The 20,535-nt window shown below is 46.8% G+C and overlaps 1 protein-coding gene across 1 annotated transcript in view; it reads right to left on the bottom strand.

The window, feature by feature from the left end:
* The window catches only part of Srrm4 (serine/arginine repetitive matrix 4), a 149,101-nt gene extending 137,189 nt beyond the window's left edge, over positions 1–11,912 (bottom strand). The window contains exon 1 of the mRNA XM_035443262.1: positions 11,782–11,912. Within this exon, the coding sequence (XP_035299153.1) occupies positions 11,782–11,912 (131 nt within the window). The remainder of the gene's footprint in view (positions 1–11,781) is intronic.
* Positions 11,913–20,535: the final 8,623 nt, after the last annotated feature.

Genomic DNA, 20,535 nt, shown 5'->3' on the forward strand with positions numbered 1-20,535 from the left:
AAGCAGGATGGAGCCATATATCGGCTAAGAAAGCAGCTTGTCAAGAGCTTCCATGTTTCCATATGGTGCCCCAGTTTCCTTCCTATGTCTGACAAGCAGGTTCCAAACAGTGTTGCCAGTGTAGGTTCAAACCTTAGCTCTCACATCTGCATTACCTAGCTGTGTGACCTTAGACCACCTGCCTACCTCCCCAATCTTCTCATCTACAAAATGTCACAGTACGTACGAGCTACCTCAAAGGGCAAGTGACTGCAGATAAAGTATTTTGCTCAGAGTTGGGCAAACACCAAGTATCCAAAAGCTATTATCAGTGGTTAGTTATGACTATGGCATTTGATGGATGAATTCTAGGGGTGAGAAACTCTGGGTTGCCTTATACTGTGTGCCTCGAGCAATGCCCAGACTATCTTTCTCCACCTGCATAGTCAAGCACAGACCTCTGTGATTCTCAGGTTCAAGTTTTACTCCAATCAGGGGTAAAGCCTCAGTGTGTCTTACATATCACGCTACTCCACCCTCAGATTCTCTTTGGACATGAACTTGAGTGACTGAGAGCGACCATATCCATACTCAAGTCCCAGCAAGAATCAATAACCATCCCATCTCTATTTTACAGGACAGACACCAGGGCTTAGGGGCAGCTAAGGACATGCTAGTGGCCACACTGGTTTAAACAGAGGACCAGAGCCTCCCAGCTGCATAGCCCCTTCCATGGGCACTTAATGAGCATCTGCTTGGTGAATGGGAGCTCACACTTTTCTGTGGTGGGATGGCCAAAGGGCTGGGGGCACAGAGCACAAAACATGGAGAGCTATAGCAGGTGGCTCTTTGGATCCAAGAGTGGGTAGCAAACATCAGATACCTTTAGCAGCAAGTCACCTGAGCCACAGCTGGGATCTCTGTGACATCCACTTCATCTTGAGACCCCAAGGAAACATCAAACACCTCCATTGTCACTGGGACCCTAGTTTCAGCTCCTGGACTAAAACCGTGAGGGGTATTGGTGAATTGGTTTATTACATGCTGGGCCTCTCCATGGTGAGGTGACCAGATACCCTAATGTTTATAGAGGTATACAGCCTGTTCAGTAGCTAAAGGTATCTGGTCATTTCTCCCCTGGCTCTGTGGGTCTACACTAAAGGTATGCCCCCCCCCTTAGATCCAGGGACTTTGTAACTCAGAGGGATGGAAAAACAAATATGGAAAAAAAGATCTGGCGTCTATGTCAAATTGTTAAGACTTCAGTTTCCTCTCCTGTAAAATGGACATAAAATTGATATTTACTGTTGTAAAAACTGAGTGACACCCACAGTAGCAGTTTGACCAACAGTAGGATGAGGATGTACCTTGTTCCATGGTCTAACTTCAGGCAAATCGTTCCACACCTTTGAGCTTCATTTGTCTATTTGTGAAAGGAGAGTCGATCAATATTTTTGCCTCTTTCCCCAGGGACCTCTGAGCCTTGTGATGTCTTGGGACTGGATGTCAAATGGCATGTATGTCAGCAGTAACTCTTAGATTTTCTTTCTGATGTGTCCTGAAATGCCACGTTGGTTTCTGTGCCTCAGTCTCCCTGTCCCAAAATTATGGAGGCTACGTTTCAGTTCATGAGATGTGTCCTTTGGTCACCCTTTCACCTGCCTGTGAACTGATCACCATGATGAGGTGACAGTAGTGCAAACAGGGTGGAATGGTAGAAAAGTACCAGAATGATAACGGCCTCTCGTTTCTGCTCCAAATGCCCGGTTACACGGCCTCCAGTCCACACAGCACCAGTGCTCAGACACCCACTGAATCTCTGGAAGTGGACAAGGCACCAGAATCACCTGCCACCTGGCTGTAACGGGGGAGGCTGGGCAGGGGAACTGGACGAACAAAAGCCCATTGTCCTCTGCTTCTGGAGGCTCTGAAACTTGATGCCCAAGATAGCCTAGCTGCCCACAGTCTGGGGGCAGATGGACATCTCATCAGTTTCCCCAGGCAAGTCAGTGGACAGCCTCAGGAGACCCTGATGGGGCAGAAAGGAGCCCGAGAGGCCTGGTGTTTGCTCAGCTAACTGCAATAGAAATGCTTGTTCAAACCAGAGACTGTGGCATTGGACTCATAGTTCACAGAGCCTGTTTGTTTGTTTGTTTGTTTGTTGTTTGAGACAGTCTCACTATGTAGCCTCAGCTGACCAGGCTGTCAGCTGATGTAGATCAGGCTGGTCTCAAACTCACAGAAACCCAGCTGTCTCTGCCTCTCCAACGTTGGGATTAAAGGCATGTGTCACACCCTGCTTTCACCTTTTAAAGGTTTTTATCTTTAATTATGTGCATGTTTGTTTAGGGCTATGCACTTGTGATCGTGTAATGCCCGTGGAGGCCAGAAGAGGGTATCAGATCCCCTGAAGCTGGAGTTACAGGAGATTGTGAGATGCTGAAAGTGCATGCGGGGAACTGAACTTGGGTCTTCTGCAAGATCAATACATTAACTGCTAAGCCATTTCCCTATCTCAGGGTTTTGTTTCTGTCTGTCTTTTTTCTCTCTTTTTTTTATGACATACCTTTCTCAGTAGGAAAATAATGAAACGGCAATATTTACTCGTATTTATAAATTATGTATGCATTCTGTTGTTACAAATATTCTAAACCGTGCCCCCTGGTCCTCAGCCTGTAAAAGAGGACACTGGAGGGCCTCCAGGCTCTTCTGCCCTACCGTTCTGCTGTTGCCGTTCTGCATACTTCCCCTGTGTTAACCTTGCTCATTGCTCACACATGTAATTCCTGTAATGAGTTCTAGGATCCCACAAAGACTGGGAAAGATGTTGTCCCTGGCCTCTGCTCAAATTATTCTCCTCTGAACCCCATAGAGAACACTGTCACTTCTGAATATTGGTAACTGTGCTGGTCAGTTTGGCATCTTTGTAACAAGTATTCGAGTTAATTAAACTCACAGAAGGAAAAAGGTTACCTTGATTCAGTTTTCTCTTTATACTATGAGCTTGAACTCAGGCCATCCTGCTTGGCTAAAAGTGTCTCTACCCACTCAGCCTTCTCGCTGTCCCACGCCTCTCTTCCCATAGGCCTGTAATTGTTATTCAGGCTTCCAGATCTCTGGCTAAGCTTAACTTTTAATGAAACTGATGAACAGTGACCCATTGGTGGGTGTTTCTGCTCTGTGAAGCTGCGGGCAGAATCTGAGCTCTGAGACTCCAGCAAGTAAGGGATTCTCCCCATGTGACACATTTGTGTCCAGAGGCTTTTACTGCTTGTTTTCAACAGACAGGTGTGGACATGAATTGCTTAATAACTCTTTTAGGCTTCAGCCCCTTCCTATACTTGACTTGGCTTTGTTTCTATGATATCCTAATTCAGAAATTGTATTTAATGGAACTCCACGTAGAGGCTATAGTGTGTGGGATTTCCCTCTGCAAGATTTCAAGGTGAAGAGAGAGAGAGAGAGAGAGAGAGAGAGAGAGAGAGAGAGAGAGAGAGAGAGTTGAGTGTGAAGAGCCTGGCGACTGCTTCTGAATGCAAGGAACAGCCCAGGTTTACACACCAGGCCATGAGATATAGACAAGACTTATGCCCCTGACACCATGAGAACAAAATTTACCACCAGGAGAGTCAGGTTGAAAAAGCATCCTTCTCAGTGTCCTGATCTGATGGGACACAGTCAGAAATGCCACTGCTTCATTTTAACACAGGAAGGAGCTGCCCTTCTCAGAGTCACCCCTGGCTGCATTGGAGTGGGGACAGGAGCAGATTGGGATGGTGACCCAGGCTGCCAGGATCCCCTGGGGAAGATTAGGAGTTTAGAGTCTAGGCACTCTTGCCCAGGCTCACATGGTTCCCCTTGATCTAGCTCCTGTTGCATCTCGGGAGGCGTCTTCTAGAGCTGCCACTCCCTTCTCTCCCCCCTCTACTGTTCTTCAAATGTCCTATGCATGCTTCCTCCCCAGGACCTGTTCATCGCTGTTCCCTCTAACTCAAATGCTTTGCCCTCAGTTGTCTTCATAGCCTGCTCCTTCTCATCCAGAATCCTGACCACCATATTCCACAAGGCGATTCCCCCCTCACCCTACACCCCTTTCTTGTCTTCTTTGCAGGGCTGTCACCTGGTCATCTATTTGTTTATTGATTTGGTGCTTTGCTCCCTATGCATTTCTTTTTCTTCCAAAGAGTAGGGACTTCCTGTTGCTACTGCACTGCGAAGTATCTCAATAAAACCATTGAAGATGTGAATGAGTGAAAACACAACTCAATGCCACAGTCAGATGCAGCTGCTTTTGCTTGGTACATTCCTTCCCCTATCGGCAGTGCTACATTCGGTATCTGTGGGCTCTCTGCCATGTCCCCCCATCATCACTGATTGCTCAAAGAACACAGAATACATTTATATTAGCTAGCTAGACCATGAAAGACAAGAAACCTAATGGCCCACGCCAGAGACAGTGCCCTTGAGCCAGCGGCACTGGGGGAGGGTTGGGAATTTTGTATTACATGGGCTGTTCCTTTCCAGTGCCCCCCACAGGTGATGCCATTACCCCCCCCACACACACACACCAGTGACAATCCCCTGGATGGTTTTGCCAGCTTTTACTCTTGGAAGAAGAAATGGTCTCTGAGACCCTCCTGAGCACAAAGACCCCATTCCTTCCTCCTCATCATGCCTCACTGGTAGATTAAATTAATGAAAAGATACAGTCATATCCATTTCACAGGTCAGATACTTACAGAGAACTGTGGACATGAGCAAGTGTCCCCGTGCTGACTGGGGGTCTCTCCCTTCTCTGTTGGAACTATATCCCTGTACCTTCATGCCAACCCCTATCGGAGTACATAAGCCAGACCACACAGAGTCCTGCATTTGTGGTTTGTGTCTCCCTTTCTGCAAACTGTGACACCCCTGAAATGACACCCATTTCATTCAACTTTTCCTCCGTGATGGGCCCAGCTTGAAGGAATAATAAAAACTGTGATTTATTATTGATAACAAGAACTAACACAGACCGAGTCCTTCCCGAGTGCCAGGCAGTGCCATCCAGAAATGAGCTCTTTCAGTCCCTCTCAATTGTTCTCTGAAGTGGTTGCTATTATTAGCCCATTTTATGGATGAGGAAATCAAGATTGAGGTCGAGCCATTTGCCAGAATTCTCCCAGCCAGGGAGTGTTTGTAGGTAGTAAGGAGAACCATTGATTCTGCTCCTTTGCTGGGCATATTCTGCACTTAGTTCCGCAGAGCTCAGCCTCTTTGGAGAACTGCAAAGTCACGTGCAGAAATGAACAGAGGCGTTTGAGGTAATGACGTCAGGTCTGATGCTGGCACTTGTCATCCCAGTACTGTGGAAGCAGAGACAGGAAACTCTTGGGGCGCACTGACTAGCCTCTCCCTGACTGAACAGAGACAGGCAGCTCTCAGGGACACAGTGGCTACCCTCCACTTGACTGGGCAGAGACAGGCAGCTCTCATGGGAGCACAGGCTAGCCTCAACCTGACTGGGCAAGTTCCAGACAGTGAGAGGTTTGTTTTCAAAAAGGAAAAAGAGAAAAGAAAATGTGAAAAACAAAACAAAAGGTAGCCTGTGCCTGAATAACACCCAGAGTTGTCCTTTGTCTTTCATGTGCACACACATACACATGCGTGTGTGTGCACCTGAACATACACATGCAAACACACAGAGACAACCACAGACACACACAGATAGACAGACAGATACACACACACACACACACACACACACACACACACACACACACACCAGAGTATTGGCATGAAGGGTAGGCAATGCCAGGGAGTCTGGGCACCCCATGAACATCCTCTCATACATCCACAGAGTCTTTATAACAAGTCAATGAAGAACTCTTTCTAAGCCCCAGCAAATTCTATCTTGCAGGAAGACAGGCCCAGCTTTCCAGAAAGGAGGGACAGGTTTTTAATTTATTGTGACCCTGTACCATGCCTGATGTCCTTGCGAAGAGCATAAGGTCCATGAATGGGGCCTCTTTCCTCCTCATAGAAACTAGAATTTGGGGGCTGCTGGAGTCTGGAAGCAGTCTACGGAGACTCATAAGGCTGATGGCATTCGATCTAAACTCCAGATCTCTACTGGATAGAATGCCTACTCCTTGAGCCAGACAGACATCTTTATCTGGGGAGCCTCACCCTGACACCAGGGAGAGTTTGTTTGCAGCATGTGTCATTCAGTGGCATTGATTAGAACCCTGAGAGTGTCAGACACAAGTGGGGCTGGGAGAGAGCTTGGCTTCCCCCAGACTGGAGTCTTGTGTATGTCAATCAACCCATCTCACATCCCTTGACCGTCTTCATACCATGCTTCTTTAAAGAATCCACATTTGCCAAACAAACACAGAAGAAATGTCACAAAGGGTTCCCACCACTAACCCCTGTGTGCCATTCAACAAATTTCAATCTTTCAGATGGCGAAATGTTTGACCCCAGTCATGTCACTCCATTCTCCCAGAAGAGCATGTGTTTATGGCCAGGGCAAGCATTTCCTGTGACCCTCAGGACATTGGCTCTTAACCAAGGGTTGTCAGAAAATCACCATCCAAAGTCCCTCACCCTGATCCCAGGGATGGAGTCAGCACAAATGTGTTAACCGATTGCTTGGCACCAAGGGGAGTCTCAAATTAAATGGTTCAAAGGCATTTTCCCCTGCTTTACAATTTGGCCATCTTTCCCCTCATGCAGTAAAACCTCCAATAGTTTGGAATTTATGAGCCTTTGGACAGGGGCTCCAGTTGACTTCTGGAGTATTCTGCATGGAAAGGATTTTTGAAGAAAATTAATAGCTTGCCAAACAAATAGCAAAGGGAATACACACTCTATTTAAATAGGGTGGCTGCTGTTCTAGCCCTTAACAAACACTCACACATCCGCAAACAATTCATATGCTAATTCCTAATGATTTTTACATGTTCATTAAGTCCCCAGCTACGGCTATTTATCGATATGATTATTACAGTTTGAGCTGCTTCAAAGGCAGGGTTTTCCGCTGATCATGGACTTCTTAGGTACAAACTTTTTGAGGCTGAGAGATTAACAAAGGAATTAAGGGGACATCTAACAATGCAACTCTCCTTTATGGGGTTATGAGCGAGGTCTCCTGTATGTCTTTGACATTATTGATTCCTGGGGTGTGTGTGGGGGTGTCCTGCCAGGTATTATATGTCGAGGTCTGACTGTGCTGAACTTGTTTTGTTTTTCTTAGGATCATCCCTGTTAGAATTTTCATTCTAAATAGTTACTCACATTCCTGCCTTTCTCTCTTTCTCCCTCTCTCCCCCTTCCAGCCTCTCTCTCTCTCTCTCTCTCTCTTTCTCTCTCTCTCTCTCTCTCTCTGTGTGTGTGTGTGTGTGTGTGTGTGTGTGTGTGTCCCTCTGTTTTACTCAGCTTCAGCTGTCAACTTGACACATCCCAGAGTCACCTGGGAAGAAGAGGCAGTCTCAATTTAGGAACTGCCTCCCTCATATTGGACTGTAGGCAAGACCTCTGATGGCATTTCATTGATTAATGATTAATAAAGAAGGGTATAGACCACTGAGGGTGGGGCCATCTCTGGGCTGGCGGTCCTGGGTTCTATAAGAAAGCAGGCTGAAAAAGCCATGGTGAGCAAGCCAGTAAGTAGCTTCCCTCCATGGCCTCTGCATCACCTCCTGCCTCCAGGTTCCTGCCCTGTTTGAGTTCCTGCCTTGACTTCCTTCAGTGATGGAGTGTGACTTGGGAGTTTGAGAGGAAACACTCTTTCCCCCAATGTCACATATGATCAGCAACAGAGAAGCAAACTAGATGATCCTTTTCTTTTCTTTCTTCTCCCCTTGGTTTCTTTCTTACTTTTCCTGCCCCATCCCCTCTCTCGGGGTCTCACCATGCCATCCAGACTGATGGTGAACTTAGAATCCTCCTGCTTCAATGACCTGAGTGTGGCACTGCAGGTGTCCACCACCAAGACTGGGTTTCCTATTTTGTTCTTAAGGAATTATTGATGTGAACTATAAATTATATAATTACTATAGATTTGATAAAACTCAGGTGAGAGTATGGCATTTAAAGGGGGGAGTTTAAGGCTGCCAATTCCCAATGTTTCCTGTAAAAACAAAAGGCTATTCTTTTTTTTTTTTAAGACAGGGTTTCTCTGTAGCTTTGGAGCCTGTCCCAGAAGTCACTCTGTAGACCAGGCTGGCCTCAAACTCACAGAGATCTGCCTGCCTCTGCCTCCTGAGTGCTGGGATTAAAGGTGTGTGCCATCACTCCTCTGCTGCACAGGATATTCTATAAGGTGTTTATGGATCAATTCAGAATCCAGATTTCACTGTGCCCAACCCCCAACTCAACAACCAGAGAGGAAAAAAGTAACCCTTCCATGCTGGTTGATCTCAGTTGTCAATCTAATGAGAGCTAGAATCACTGGGAGGGGCCTCTGGGAAGCCCATGGGAAATGACCTTCATTAGATTCATGGAAGTGGGAAAACCACCACAGTGGATGACACCATTCCCTAGGTTGGAGCTGTGGGAGCCGGGCCGGAGTGTTATCACTCTGTCCTTGGTTATGGAGTCAGTGTGATCAGTTGCCCATAGTTCCTACCCTCTTGAGTTCCCCACCATGTGGTTCTAGACCCTTGGACTATGAGCTGAAATAAACCCTTTCTCCCTTGAGTTGCTTTTGGGGGTATTTTATCACAGTAAGAGGAAGAAAAATTAAGCCACTCACACAGAGAGGGAACTACGGGCGGTTATCCCCACTTGACCTCACATGTATTAATTTCACCTGAATTTAGTAGCCTGTCCAGAGCTGAACTTTCAAAATGTCAATTGTCAGCATTATTTGAGGGAGAAATGAAACAGAACCAGAGAGTTTGTGTTTCCTTTTAGCCACCATGAGCTTCCTTATAGGACAAAGGTCTATCGAGCAAGCACTGTATGCCACACACATTGCAGAGTTTCACCTGGCCCGGTCCTCACACAGGCTTCGATAGTGATAGGTGCAGATCTTATTTTCAGACTGACAAATGTGTTTGGTGAGGTATAGATTCAGGACAGGACCCCAGGTTCTCTGACATGTCAGTGACTTAAGCAATCACTATGTACCCGGCATCTCACTGTGCTCTGCCATTCCATTTGAGCCAGACATCTGTTCAAAATTTGATACGTGATAAAACTCTTGCCTCATCAAGAATGCCTCACACTAGGGGTGGGGAGGGGAGGGGCCAAGCGGGCATTCTGCTTAGAAAGCAATTGTCCGTCATACACATGCTACTGTGGAATCAACAACTTAAAATGCATACCTCAGTCCTAGTGCTACATTACCTTCAGCCAGAGACTTACCATATCCTGGAGAGGCTCATCCAGGGGAGGGACCCTCATCTATAATCGAATATTAAGTGTGTAACCAACAGGATTGGCTAGTGGTTCACTCACGCCTCCTGGATCGTCCCACAGGCATGGGTTGTGCCCATCCTCTGACTGAACTGGGCTTGGCTCAAATAACTAAACATTTCTGATGAGAACAAGTCCATAGCTTGTCTCAAAAAGAGTCACCGCTGAAGCTATGCAGCATCTTTCTCCTTTTTCCTTTGGAAACATGACATTTGCACCCTTCAGTGATACAGAGCATGGGAAGGGAACTGGAACTGCCCATTGCTGCTGCTTGCAGCTGATGTGGGTGAGAATGGGGATAATTCGGTCTTACAGTTAGTCTGTTGAAACAAAACCAAGCCCAGGTCTTTCTGGGGCCCTGGGTATAAATGCTCCCTTCAATCTCTTCCTGGGATTAGATAACACATCTCCAGACCATAATGTGTTCTACAGAGAGGAGCTGTCAATCATAGAAGTATTCTTGTATAATATCAATCAAGAGCTTCTAGAACTCTGACATAAACTTCAAGGGTGTTGTCAAGGAGGATAGAAACCCAGGACATTAAAACACATAAAGGGAAGAAAATACTGAGGGTATATGGAACTCTTGTAAAAGCCATACACAGATGAAATGGAAATTAATAAAAGCTGTAGGGCTAGAATGCCTCTCAGTCAATTCATATGACTGAAGCTATTTGGGAAAAAATGGCATGTTGGTGGATTCAGACAGTTAGACAGACAGGCAGGCAGACAGACAGAAATGCAGAACCATGAAGATTCTAAGTGTGCTAATATTAGGGACACTTTTCTAAATTAAAACAGCATAAGAACCTGTTTTCCTTCCCAATGTACCCCTAAATTAGAGAGAAAACTGTGGACCAAATACTTCTGTCACCAGACAAATTCCCCCTGGTTCCTCCAGCAAGGCCATTTTCTCTGGCCAGTACACCACTGATGTGCCAACAGTAGAAGCAAGAAGGTGAAGCCGGTGGCAGAAGACCAGGAAAATAAAAGCGCTGACGTCAAACTCTCTACAAAGAACCTCTGAGCAAGCAGACACGCACCAGTTTTAATGACATTTGATGTCACACACACCCTTCTCCAGCCCCTATCAGTGGGCTTCCCCCCTCTCCTGTGCATAAGCTGGCCTCTGCTTACAGGCTCCACATTCTCCTGGTCTCTCCTGCTTCCTGTCCATCCATTCCCCATGTAGGATGCTCCATTTGTCTAAAGACCTGTCTGAGCCTCAGCCGTAACAAAGAAAAGTTCCTGGGTGTGGGTTTGCTCTTTTCAGATATTTTTCTCCAATCAACCTTTGTCGACCCCATACTTGCCGGAAAGTTCAGTCTTAGTTGCTGCTAGACCAGGCATTCTGTCAGCATCTCTTTCCCAGACATGTTTTCAATCTATTCCCTAATGCTGCCTGCCAGGATTAATCAATCCTGCAAGTGGTCCCCCCAAGACCCACTTCTTCCCTTTAACTCTCAGAACCACTCAGCCAGCAGCACCAAGAGATGAGTTTTCATACAGCCTTGATTTTCCCTGACAGAGGCCACAGCCTTCATCTCAAACTCTTCTAAATCTAACGGTCTAAGAAAACACTGGGTTTTCCTCTGCCATGGAAGGCTTCTGTGTGTCCCCCCGCCCAAATCCTCTTCACCCTACATCCTGCTCTTGTTTTCCTACCTCTTATTTCTTCTCTTATTCCCCCCTCCCGTCATTTTTTTAGCAACACCCCAGGAACACAACTCATTCCAAAGTTCTAAGCCACCAGATTCTTAAAAATAAAACAAAACTTCCACAATTACCCTCATGCTGACTTTGAGCTCACAGTCTTGGTTTTGGATGCTGGAGAGGAAAAAATAATTCAACAGCAGCAGCAGCCTCAGCTAAGCATGGAGGAGGGTGCTGTTTGGGGTGTATTTGAAGGAATAGCATATGGGCTTTTGTCAAACGTTCAGAGTCCAGAGCCCAGAGCCCACTAGTTTCTGAGCTGAGGGTTAAAATACACTCTCTGAACACTGTCTGAGCTGAGTTCATGTTTTGTACAGCATCCTCCAGCACCTCAAATCCATCACTCTTTGCCCCCCAAACCTATGGGCTTGGTGATAGCTGGAAAAGTTTTCAGTCAAGTACATACCCGAGCCACACCGCCCACCCTAAGAAAGCAAAGGGGTTTTTGCATAGGAGGTGCGGAGTCTGTGGGAGTGTTGTTCCCTGCCAAAGAATTCTGTCCCCTTTCAACAGCCTCTTCCTTACTCAAGCGAATATCCCCCGTGTTCCAGCGTGAGATACTGGGTATGATGGGCATGGTCCAGGCACCCTGGCCCAGATGCCTGCGTCCACCTGTCAAGATTCGGGGGCGCAGACAATAAAAGGGGGAACCTTCCAATGTCCCCAGCCCACGAACGAGGTCATTACCTTGGCAGTGGCTTGCGGGCTGTGATACTGGCAACGATGATGCTCTCGGGACGTGGAGTGGCCACCGCTTTGAAGGTCCCTTTCCAGAACTTCTCAAACAGCTGTTTCTCACCCTGCTGAAGGCTCGCCATCCTGAAAGCCGGAGGAGTCCGAGAGACCGGGGCGCTGTCCGAAGTGCTGAAATGTGGATTCCAAACCCGATGACACGCCCTGGGCTCCGGGGCGCTGTCCGCGAGAAACCCCCAAGGGGTGGGGTGGGGAGGGGAGCGATCAGAGTTCTGTGCGGGGAGCAGGGGGGATGGGATAGAATGGGACGTCTCAGGCTGGCCAGGCAGAGGAGATTGAAGGTGGTCCCCCGGCTGGGTTCACCTCCTGGCTTGGCTCTAAGCTGCGCTGGGAGCCGGCTGAGCTCCGCGTCCTCAGCAAAGCAAAGCTGGGCCGGCTTTCTCTATCGCGCAAAGAACAGAGAGGAGGCGACCGGGGCGTCTGCCGTGCGTGCGCGTGTGAGCTCCAGCGCGCCCGGGTTTTGTCTCTTGCACAATGTGACGTTGGAAGAGGAGGCTGGTCGCGCGAGCTGTACTTTACTCCCTCCCTTTCTCGGTCTCCTCCTTCCCCAGCAACCCCTCCTTCTGTGGCTCAGCCTCCCGCCGCCATCTGCATAACAAAAGCCCGCAGGTCTGGGGAGGAGAAAGGGCGGGGCGTGCGCTTGTCTCCAAGGCTCGGTGGCCGCTGAGTTGCTGTTCTGACCTCTCTAAGAGACCTCAGCACCCGGAACAGAACCAAGTTGGACAACCTCGTCCCAGCCCTCCTCCGTCATCGTAGGCCTTCCCCTCAACCCTTGCTTGCGCACTCCCGGGGGCTGAGCCACCTCCCTATCCCTTTGCAAGACTTAGAGGCATCTTCCGTTGAGGGAGCTAGTAAAAACAGCCCCACCTATTCACCCACGCCAACCTGCCTTCACCCTCCCCACTTCTGGGAAGGACTGCTGAGGTCTGCAAAGTGGGGGTGACCCTATATTCCTCTTTATGCTTGGGGGCCGTGGGCTCCCTCCGTCCCCCATCCAGAAAATGCCATTTGATGGACAATCCATCGCCAGCACGGTTTCTGGCCATCTGTCGAGCCGGCCCCCACCCGCAGAGGGGCGCAGCGTCACATCTGTGCCCGCGGCGCTGTAAAGGATATCTCTTTTGTGCCTTGCAGCCGGCCTGCCTCGCGTCCCCGCTGCCAAAGCCCATGCCCCTCCCCCACCCCTTCCCCCCTCCCCCTGAGAACCCGCAGCTTGTGTGTGAAGCGGCAGTCCGATTTGGCAAAGAAAGCGCTGGGGAAGGGGGGTGTTGGCGGGGAGTGAGGATTACAAGGAGTTAGTAACTTTTAGGTTTTTCCATCTTCTACCTCCCCACTTCCCCCCAATCCCAGCAGAGGCTCAGAATCTTAAACTCCAAAAACGCAAGATGTAGACAACAATGTTTTACCTTAGGGTTTTCCTTAGGGGACACATCCTACTGGGATGGATCCTCCAGCCCATTTCTCTCTTGGAGCCTTTTAATACTTGGTATAGAAACCACTTTCGCCTACCTCCAGAGTTTGAAACTCCTAGAAGGAGCCTTCACTAAGTCTTAAGGACCTCCAAACACTGACACCGGGTCCCACCCTGAAGAGGGAAAAGAAAAATCTTTAATTCTCGTAGACCCAGTAGCAGGATGAACCGAAGACACCCCCCCCCCCAACATGAGTGTGGACTTCATAAATTCTTTGCAAAAGAAGAGGAGGTACAGAGACGGGTAAAGGGGGAAGAGGAGAGAAAAAAATAGGGCGAGAAAAGCCAGAACACAGGAATAAAGGAGCGAGTATTGGTCTGGAAAAGGCTGCTGGATGGGTTTGTGTGCGATAGATGGCTGTATACTGGTTTAGGAGTGCCCAGGGCTCTGCTCGCTCCTCAGTGACCCCTTCTGGTCAATAACTAGAAGTGCATTTGTTGGCTTTTAAAGGGAGTAGACGGGCCAGGAGTTGAGCTGGGCTTGGGATTGGGAGATATGAGGAAACAGAAAGGTAAATTGGGGAGTGAACTTTCCACTGCTCGCTCCCTGATCCATTGCATTCAAAATCCCAATTCTTAGACTGCCTTTAGTCATTACCCTCCCTTAGTTTGCTGTCACTTTTAAATGCCAGAGAGCTGGCTCCTTTCTTAGCCTTGGATATTTAAAGAGATCCTTAGTCATGACATTTGGGTATGAAATGACTCACTTTTGGGAAACAGAGGTAGGTGGGACCCAACCTCACCAATCAACCTTTTAGAGGTGTGCCTGCCCTTTAATAAAAAAGATTTATTTTATCCTTAGTGTGGAAGTGTGTGGTGTATGCCACATGTGAGACTGTGCCAATAACTCAGAAAAGGGTGCCAGATTTATTCAGGACTAGAGTTAAAGGTGGTCCCAATGTGGGTTCTGGGATTTGAACTCTGGTCCTCAGGAAAAGCAACAAGCACTCTAAACTATGGAGCCACCTCCCCAACTCAACTATGCCCTCTCTTCTTACCTGGTATCTCAGAAAAGCACCTAGAAGGGCATCCTTGCTTCTTTGGAAACTCAGAACAGGAAGGTGAGGTGGGAGAAGATGCTTCTCTTACTTGTGTGAGGATGAGGAAGCAGAAGTGTAGGATGGCCAAGCGGTGTCCCCATGCGCCTCTAGTAGAATAGTGGAACTATGGGGAAAATACAGTGATTGGGTACGGAGGGAATTCTGGGGATAGTTGGCATCCCAGGCTGGAACTATGCAGTATACCAGATACCAGCGAGCCTGTGCTTAGAAGCACAGAGTGGTTTCCAAATCCTGTGGTTTCCAAGTTGGGCACCTCTTCTCACAAGACAGGGCTTGGAACTCAGACTGCCAGTCTCATCCCTGCCATTTCTAGTTGGATAAGATTGAAGGAGTCTCCTCAATGTTTGTATTAGTTGTCTTGTTACTGGGACCAAATCCACAGCAAGAAGCAAACTAAGAGAGGAAGGCTTATCTGGCTCACAGTTTGCGACCACCATGATGGGGGAAAGCCTGGCAATGTGTGAGGCAGCTGGTCCTATTCCATCCAAGTCACAGAGGGAGAGGAACGCTGCAGATCATCTTTGTTTTTTTTTTTATTTTTAAAATCTTTTCTCCAAAGTCTGGGACTGCAGGTCCATGGGACAATTCCATCCATACTCAAGAGGGGTTCTCCCTCTTCCATTAAGCCTTCTGGAGACACTTTATCGACAGAGACATGCTTCAAGTGTGGTCAAGTACACAGTGCAGAACCATAACTCTTGCTGAAGCTTCCATTTCAATATGCCACATGAAGTCTCTTGGATGATAACCTACTACTACCAGACCAGTCTTACGTGAAATTCTACAAAGACTGAATATTTGGGGCTTAAATAGACTGTCTGGGAGGATTAACAGAATCATTGCGGTATACAGGCTTCAAAGAAGTCTGGAAAATAGTGTAGTAAAGAAAATCAATTATTATTAAAGGCTAAAAGCACAGCCTCTGGCGTCAGATTGAGCTGGGCATGAAGCTCAGCTTTTAATTGCATGACCTTGGGGGAGGAATTAAATCCTGACTCAGTTTTTCTACCTGAGAAATGGAGACAATAATGCATATTTCATATGACTGTTGTAAGGGTTAAATCAATCATGACTCAAGAGGGACTTAGCTCTGGGTCTAGTTCATTATAATTGTCCATCAGACGGTTGATGCTGTTGGCACTTCTGCCAGGTCGTAAACTGAGGCCTGCTCTTGCATCTTGGTGGGACATTGTCCTGGATATAATGGGTTCAAAGATAAGACATATTCCATTCCTGAACGACATCACAATCCAATTCATCCTCTGACCTCATTGCCTAACATGCGTCTCTTTTCTCTATTTATCACACCTACTTAAACAGTAGGGCTAGGGCCTCTAATGTAACTTTTATACAGCAGAGCCATCCCTGCACATCTTTGTCTCCTTCACAGGGCATCTCCATTTCCCCAGGGGTCAGTGAGCCACCCAAGGAGCTGAGATGCATCAGTGTGTTGGTTAGTGAACACAGGTGTGGCACAACTGGTGTTTATCCTCTGTGTTGTCACTGGAACACATTGATAATTCTGACTCAAACTCCTGGGACCAGACTTCAGAATGCTCCCCAACACTAATATCTAGATAGACTTTACTGGTGACTTAGAGCTGGCAGTACTTGTAAATATCCATTTCCACCGACTCCTACAGGGTGCCTCTGTACCTAGTGGTGTTATCCCTTCATTTGCAAAAGGAGAGCCGGCCGAAGAGATTCTAGAATCTGTACATCTAGGCACCCCTACAGCCACAGCTGAAGGGATTGCTATGCTTCCATGTCCCTTAGGCAGCATCTCCGACTCTGGGAGGTAGTGGCTCACATTCTGAGTTCCAATTCAGCCTTGCTGACAATACTGTGTTACCTTGGAGAGACTCCCTTAACCTCTCTGTACCCAATACTTCTCTGAACACAGTGGCACCAATCACCATCTGCGTGTATGGAGGGACTTCAGAGACCTTGACAGTCTACATCCATTTCCAAAAGTCCAGTGAACAGCGAAAGAGTCAAATAATTACAGAGATAATGGGAAATATGATAATGAGATCAATCTGTCTCTGTGGCATTACCCAGGACCTCACTAAAACCATTCAAATTATGAGATTCTTTATTTCCTCATACAGGGGTTTAGGGGGAATGAAAAGTCAAACCAGTACTACCCAGAGTTTCCTGATCACCACCTCTTGAAAATTCTACTGTGTCCAATCTGAATCCCACCTCTGCTGCCCATCCTCTTCTAGACCCTAAATGTCCTTGAATGAACATGGATGAGCCAGGAGCCTCCTGTCCCTGATTGTGTAGTCTCCTGTTTGTCTCTTCTCTGTGTCACCAATGTCTGGTACAGTGCTGGGACACAGTAGGAATTCTGGCTTAATGAGTACATCCTATTTTGGAGTGATAACAGCACAAGATTCATATCATACTAGCTTTGAGGCAGTGAGGTTACATCACACCTCCATATTACATCAGTACAACACTCCAAGTGTTTACTGGTGTGGTATGTATCCCTGTAACCAAAATTTAGTAAAAAGAACTAAACTTTCTATCTTCCATGTGCATGTTTGACTGCAAATAGCACTATGTAGCTAGAATAGTACAGGAATGTGTAAGATTCAGCATCAGGTACCCTTTAAGTGGATTGTGAATAGTAACTCATTTTGTGATAGAAAAGCCCTTGTGAATTAGAGTCTACTATTAATCAGGAAATGGATGCACAGAGAGTTGAAGTAGATGTGTAAGGACACTCAGCAAGACAAGGACAATGGGCACATTAACTCAGTTAGTTTGACTTGCAGAGTCTGTATGATCCAGCATCCCCTACCCAATGGCCTGTAATATGGTTTTTATGTTCCCTTGTGAAGGTGTACACTGAGCCTAGCACTTGGGTGGGGACAAAAATAAATGCTGTTCTTGTGGAGTTACAGTCCAATGGCAGGGGGTTGCTAAATGTTCAATCAACAAACACCAAACACCATGTCTCACGGTAAAATAAAGTGAAGCTGGAGATCTGGAGCCTTTAACCAAGCTGGGTGTCAGGAGGTGAAACCTCTGCATTCAGTGGCATCTAAACTGGGGTGGCAAGTGGGAAGACGAAGCTGCCTAGTGTGAGAAGGGTTCAGACTCACATGGGGGACGTGCTGGGTGCACCCAGAGAACATAGCGGGGAAAGGAATGGAGCCAAGTGAAGGAGCCGGCGACGGAAGCTCATGCTCCTTGCAATGAAACTGGAGCACAAGTCTCCATTTACTCTTGAGCAGAAGAATCAGAGAGCCATGCTATTATGGTATGTTTTAATAGTCAATGATATAGTGATTCCAAAAGCCAGGTGCTTTGGGACCCGAGAGGCATACCCGAGAAGCATCTGGAGGTAACCCGTCAGAGAGAGCACCACCATGAGGGTGTCCACTGTGCTCCCAGCCCCAGATTCATGCCCAGATACCACCTCCAGGCCTTGCTTTTTCCTAAAATGTCTTGCTTGAATAAATATCTCACCACTTCCTCCCTAAGAGTAGGAAAGTTCCCTAGATAACTAGAATTTAGTGGCATCATTTGCTTGCACTGAGTTAACTTTTATAGTGACCTTCCATTACCAATTCGGGGAAGAAATTGGATGTTCCTCATCAGAAATGCTTGGGGCTAGACATGTTTCAGAGATCAGTTTTCCATATTCTTAAATGTTTGTATAAATGTTACAGTCTGAGCATCCCTCATTCCAAACTCTGAAGTTTAAAATGCTATAAAAAGAAAAAATAAACCCCAAACCGAAATCCCAGATTTAGGGGTTTTGTATTAGGGTTGCCCAACTCATCCTAGTTTTTCTTTCTAAAATGTCTTCTTTGTGTAAACACACTTTAGCAACATATTAGACAAAACTGACACTCATTTATTAATGCTGAATATGATACCATATCCTAACACTTATTTATCAATACTGGCATCTTGAGTATGCTTTCTTGATTTTATGTGCGTGTATGTGTGTGCACGTGCATTGTGCATAGTCAAAATCCCAGTAGTCCTTTGAAGAGCACATTCACAGTCCTCTAACATTGTTCCACTGGGAACCAGGTCTTCACTAAGTGAGGCTGGAGAGATGCTCCTTCAAATTACCAGTTCAAACAAACAAACAAACAAACCAAATGCCAAGAAAACACTGGGAGAAGTGGGCATTGACAGAATTTCTGGTGGATTTTGTCACAGCGATGGAATGCTGACCAACAAGGTCAAATAAGAACCTTTTGATGTGGATGAATGGCATACTCTCTAGGCATCCTTCTGTCTGGAGTTTTCCCTTGATGTTTCCTCCCCCCACTCCACCCTGTCCCCTCCATGTTCTGGTTTCATTTCTGTTGCCATGGCAAAGCACTCTCAACAAGGGGAGGATAGGGTTTGTTTGGCTTACCAGTCCATGTCACCACCATCTTCAAGGGAAGTCAGTCAGGTCAGGAACTCAAGACAGAACCGAAGCAGAAACCATGGCGGAAGCTGTTTATTAGCTCACCAGTTCAGGCTCAGCTAGACCCACCTGCATGGGGAATGGCAACTCACAGACAGCTGGGCCCTCCTACATCAATTAGCAATCAAGACATTGCCCCAGAGACACCTCACAGACCAATCAGATCATCAGATCGGAGTGACTCCTCCATTGAGGTTCCCTCTTTGCAGGTGCCTGTAGGTTGTGTCACAGTGACCATTAGGACTAACCAGGGCACCTCCACACTGTGCACAGCTCCCTCCCCTTCTACTTCATTGTCAACAAGAAATTTGGCTGTTCCCATCATCTGTGTTCTGCTGTGACATGACAGGCAAGTCTCTCTGCACTTTCTGTACCCTGCAAAGTGTGGTAAGAGTGTAATCAAATTTAAATTCAAAAGAAATCCCCCCAGATAGTGAGCAATGTGTGGGTTTTGCCTTTTCTTGTGATGCTACCTGACAATGGCTATTATCACCAAGTCTGCAAACCAATGCTATTCAAAACTATCATTTATTTTTCATGTATCAGATGGAATTTTTCCAGAGAGAAATAGCCCTCATTGATGATTTGGTAACTCTAGAAGCAGCAGTCTACAAAAGGGCAAATAGGGCCTGAGGAGATGGTTCAGTTGGTAAAGTGTTTGCTGTGTCAGCTTGGGGACCCTAGTTTGAGCCTCAGAACCCACTTTAGAAAAGCCAAGTGTGGTATTGTGTTCTTGTGATCTCAGGCAGGGAAAGTGGAGACAGACAGATTTCTAGGTGTCCTTGGTCAGTGGAGAGGGCTGTTTGGAGAGTCTCAGGCCAGTAAGATACCCCACCTAAGAATAATGAACTAATTAATTAGTAAAGTAAAAAGGTTAATGGAATCTAAGGAATGACACCTGAGATTGCCTCTGACCTCTACATGTCACATGCACACAAGCATGTCCACTCCGCCATGTGAAAATGCACACACATAGCATACAAGCACAGAGAGTAGATACTAGCCCTTTCCACCTGTTTCTTAGTTTATAAAATAATAAGTAAAGCATTGCCATCCTTCCAAGGTACTTTGTTCATCTTCATGAGGAATTCATGAGTGTAAGCATATGTGATGAGTTTCAACTATTTCCTCACTGACAATCCTTATCTCCCTTCATCCAGGAGACTCTCCCCTGAGTGCCTGGGCCTGTAAAGTCACCTTGGATGCTTTCCATGGCTTCCTTGCTTTCTGAAATGTCAGAATGCTTCATGTTCCACATATCTGTCTCCTGACTCACATCTGGAATCCACCATTTCTCCAAACAGCTCCAGTTCCTCCTGGGGAGCATCAGAGACTTGTTCTCTGGGTTAGTTAGCTGGTCAGTGCTCCCACAGTGTCTCTTTACTCAGATCTGAGAACTCCTATTTTAACACCCTCAAATTATACAGAGTTTCCACTTGATCATCTGGACCACATAAAGGCTGCTGGGATTCCCTTAAATGAATTAATCTTAAAGTTGACTTCCTTTATACCATACCAGAGAGCCACTGTTAGTGATGTGATTACTAGTTTCCTTTTTCCCACAACACATACCACACACACACACACACACACACACACACACACACACACACACACACACACATACACACAACACACACACACACACACACACACACACACACACACACACACACACACATACACACACACACACACACATACACACACACACA

Source organism: Cricetulus griseus, chromosome 4 (assembly GCF_003668045.3).
Source record: "Cricetulus griseus strain 17A/GY chromosome 4, alternate assembly CriGri-PICRH-1.0, whole genome shotgun sequence".
In the NCBI taxonomy this organism is placed as follows: Eukaryota; Metazoa; Chordata; class Mammalia; order Rodentia; family Cricetidae; genus Cricetulus; species Cricetulus griseus.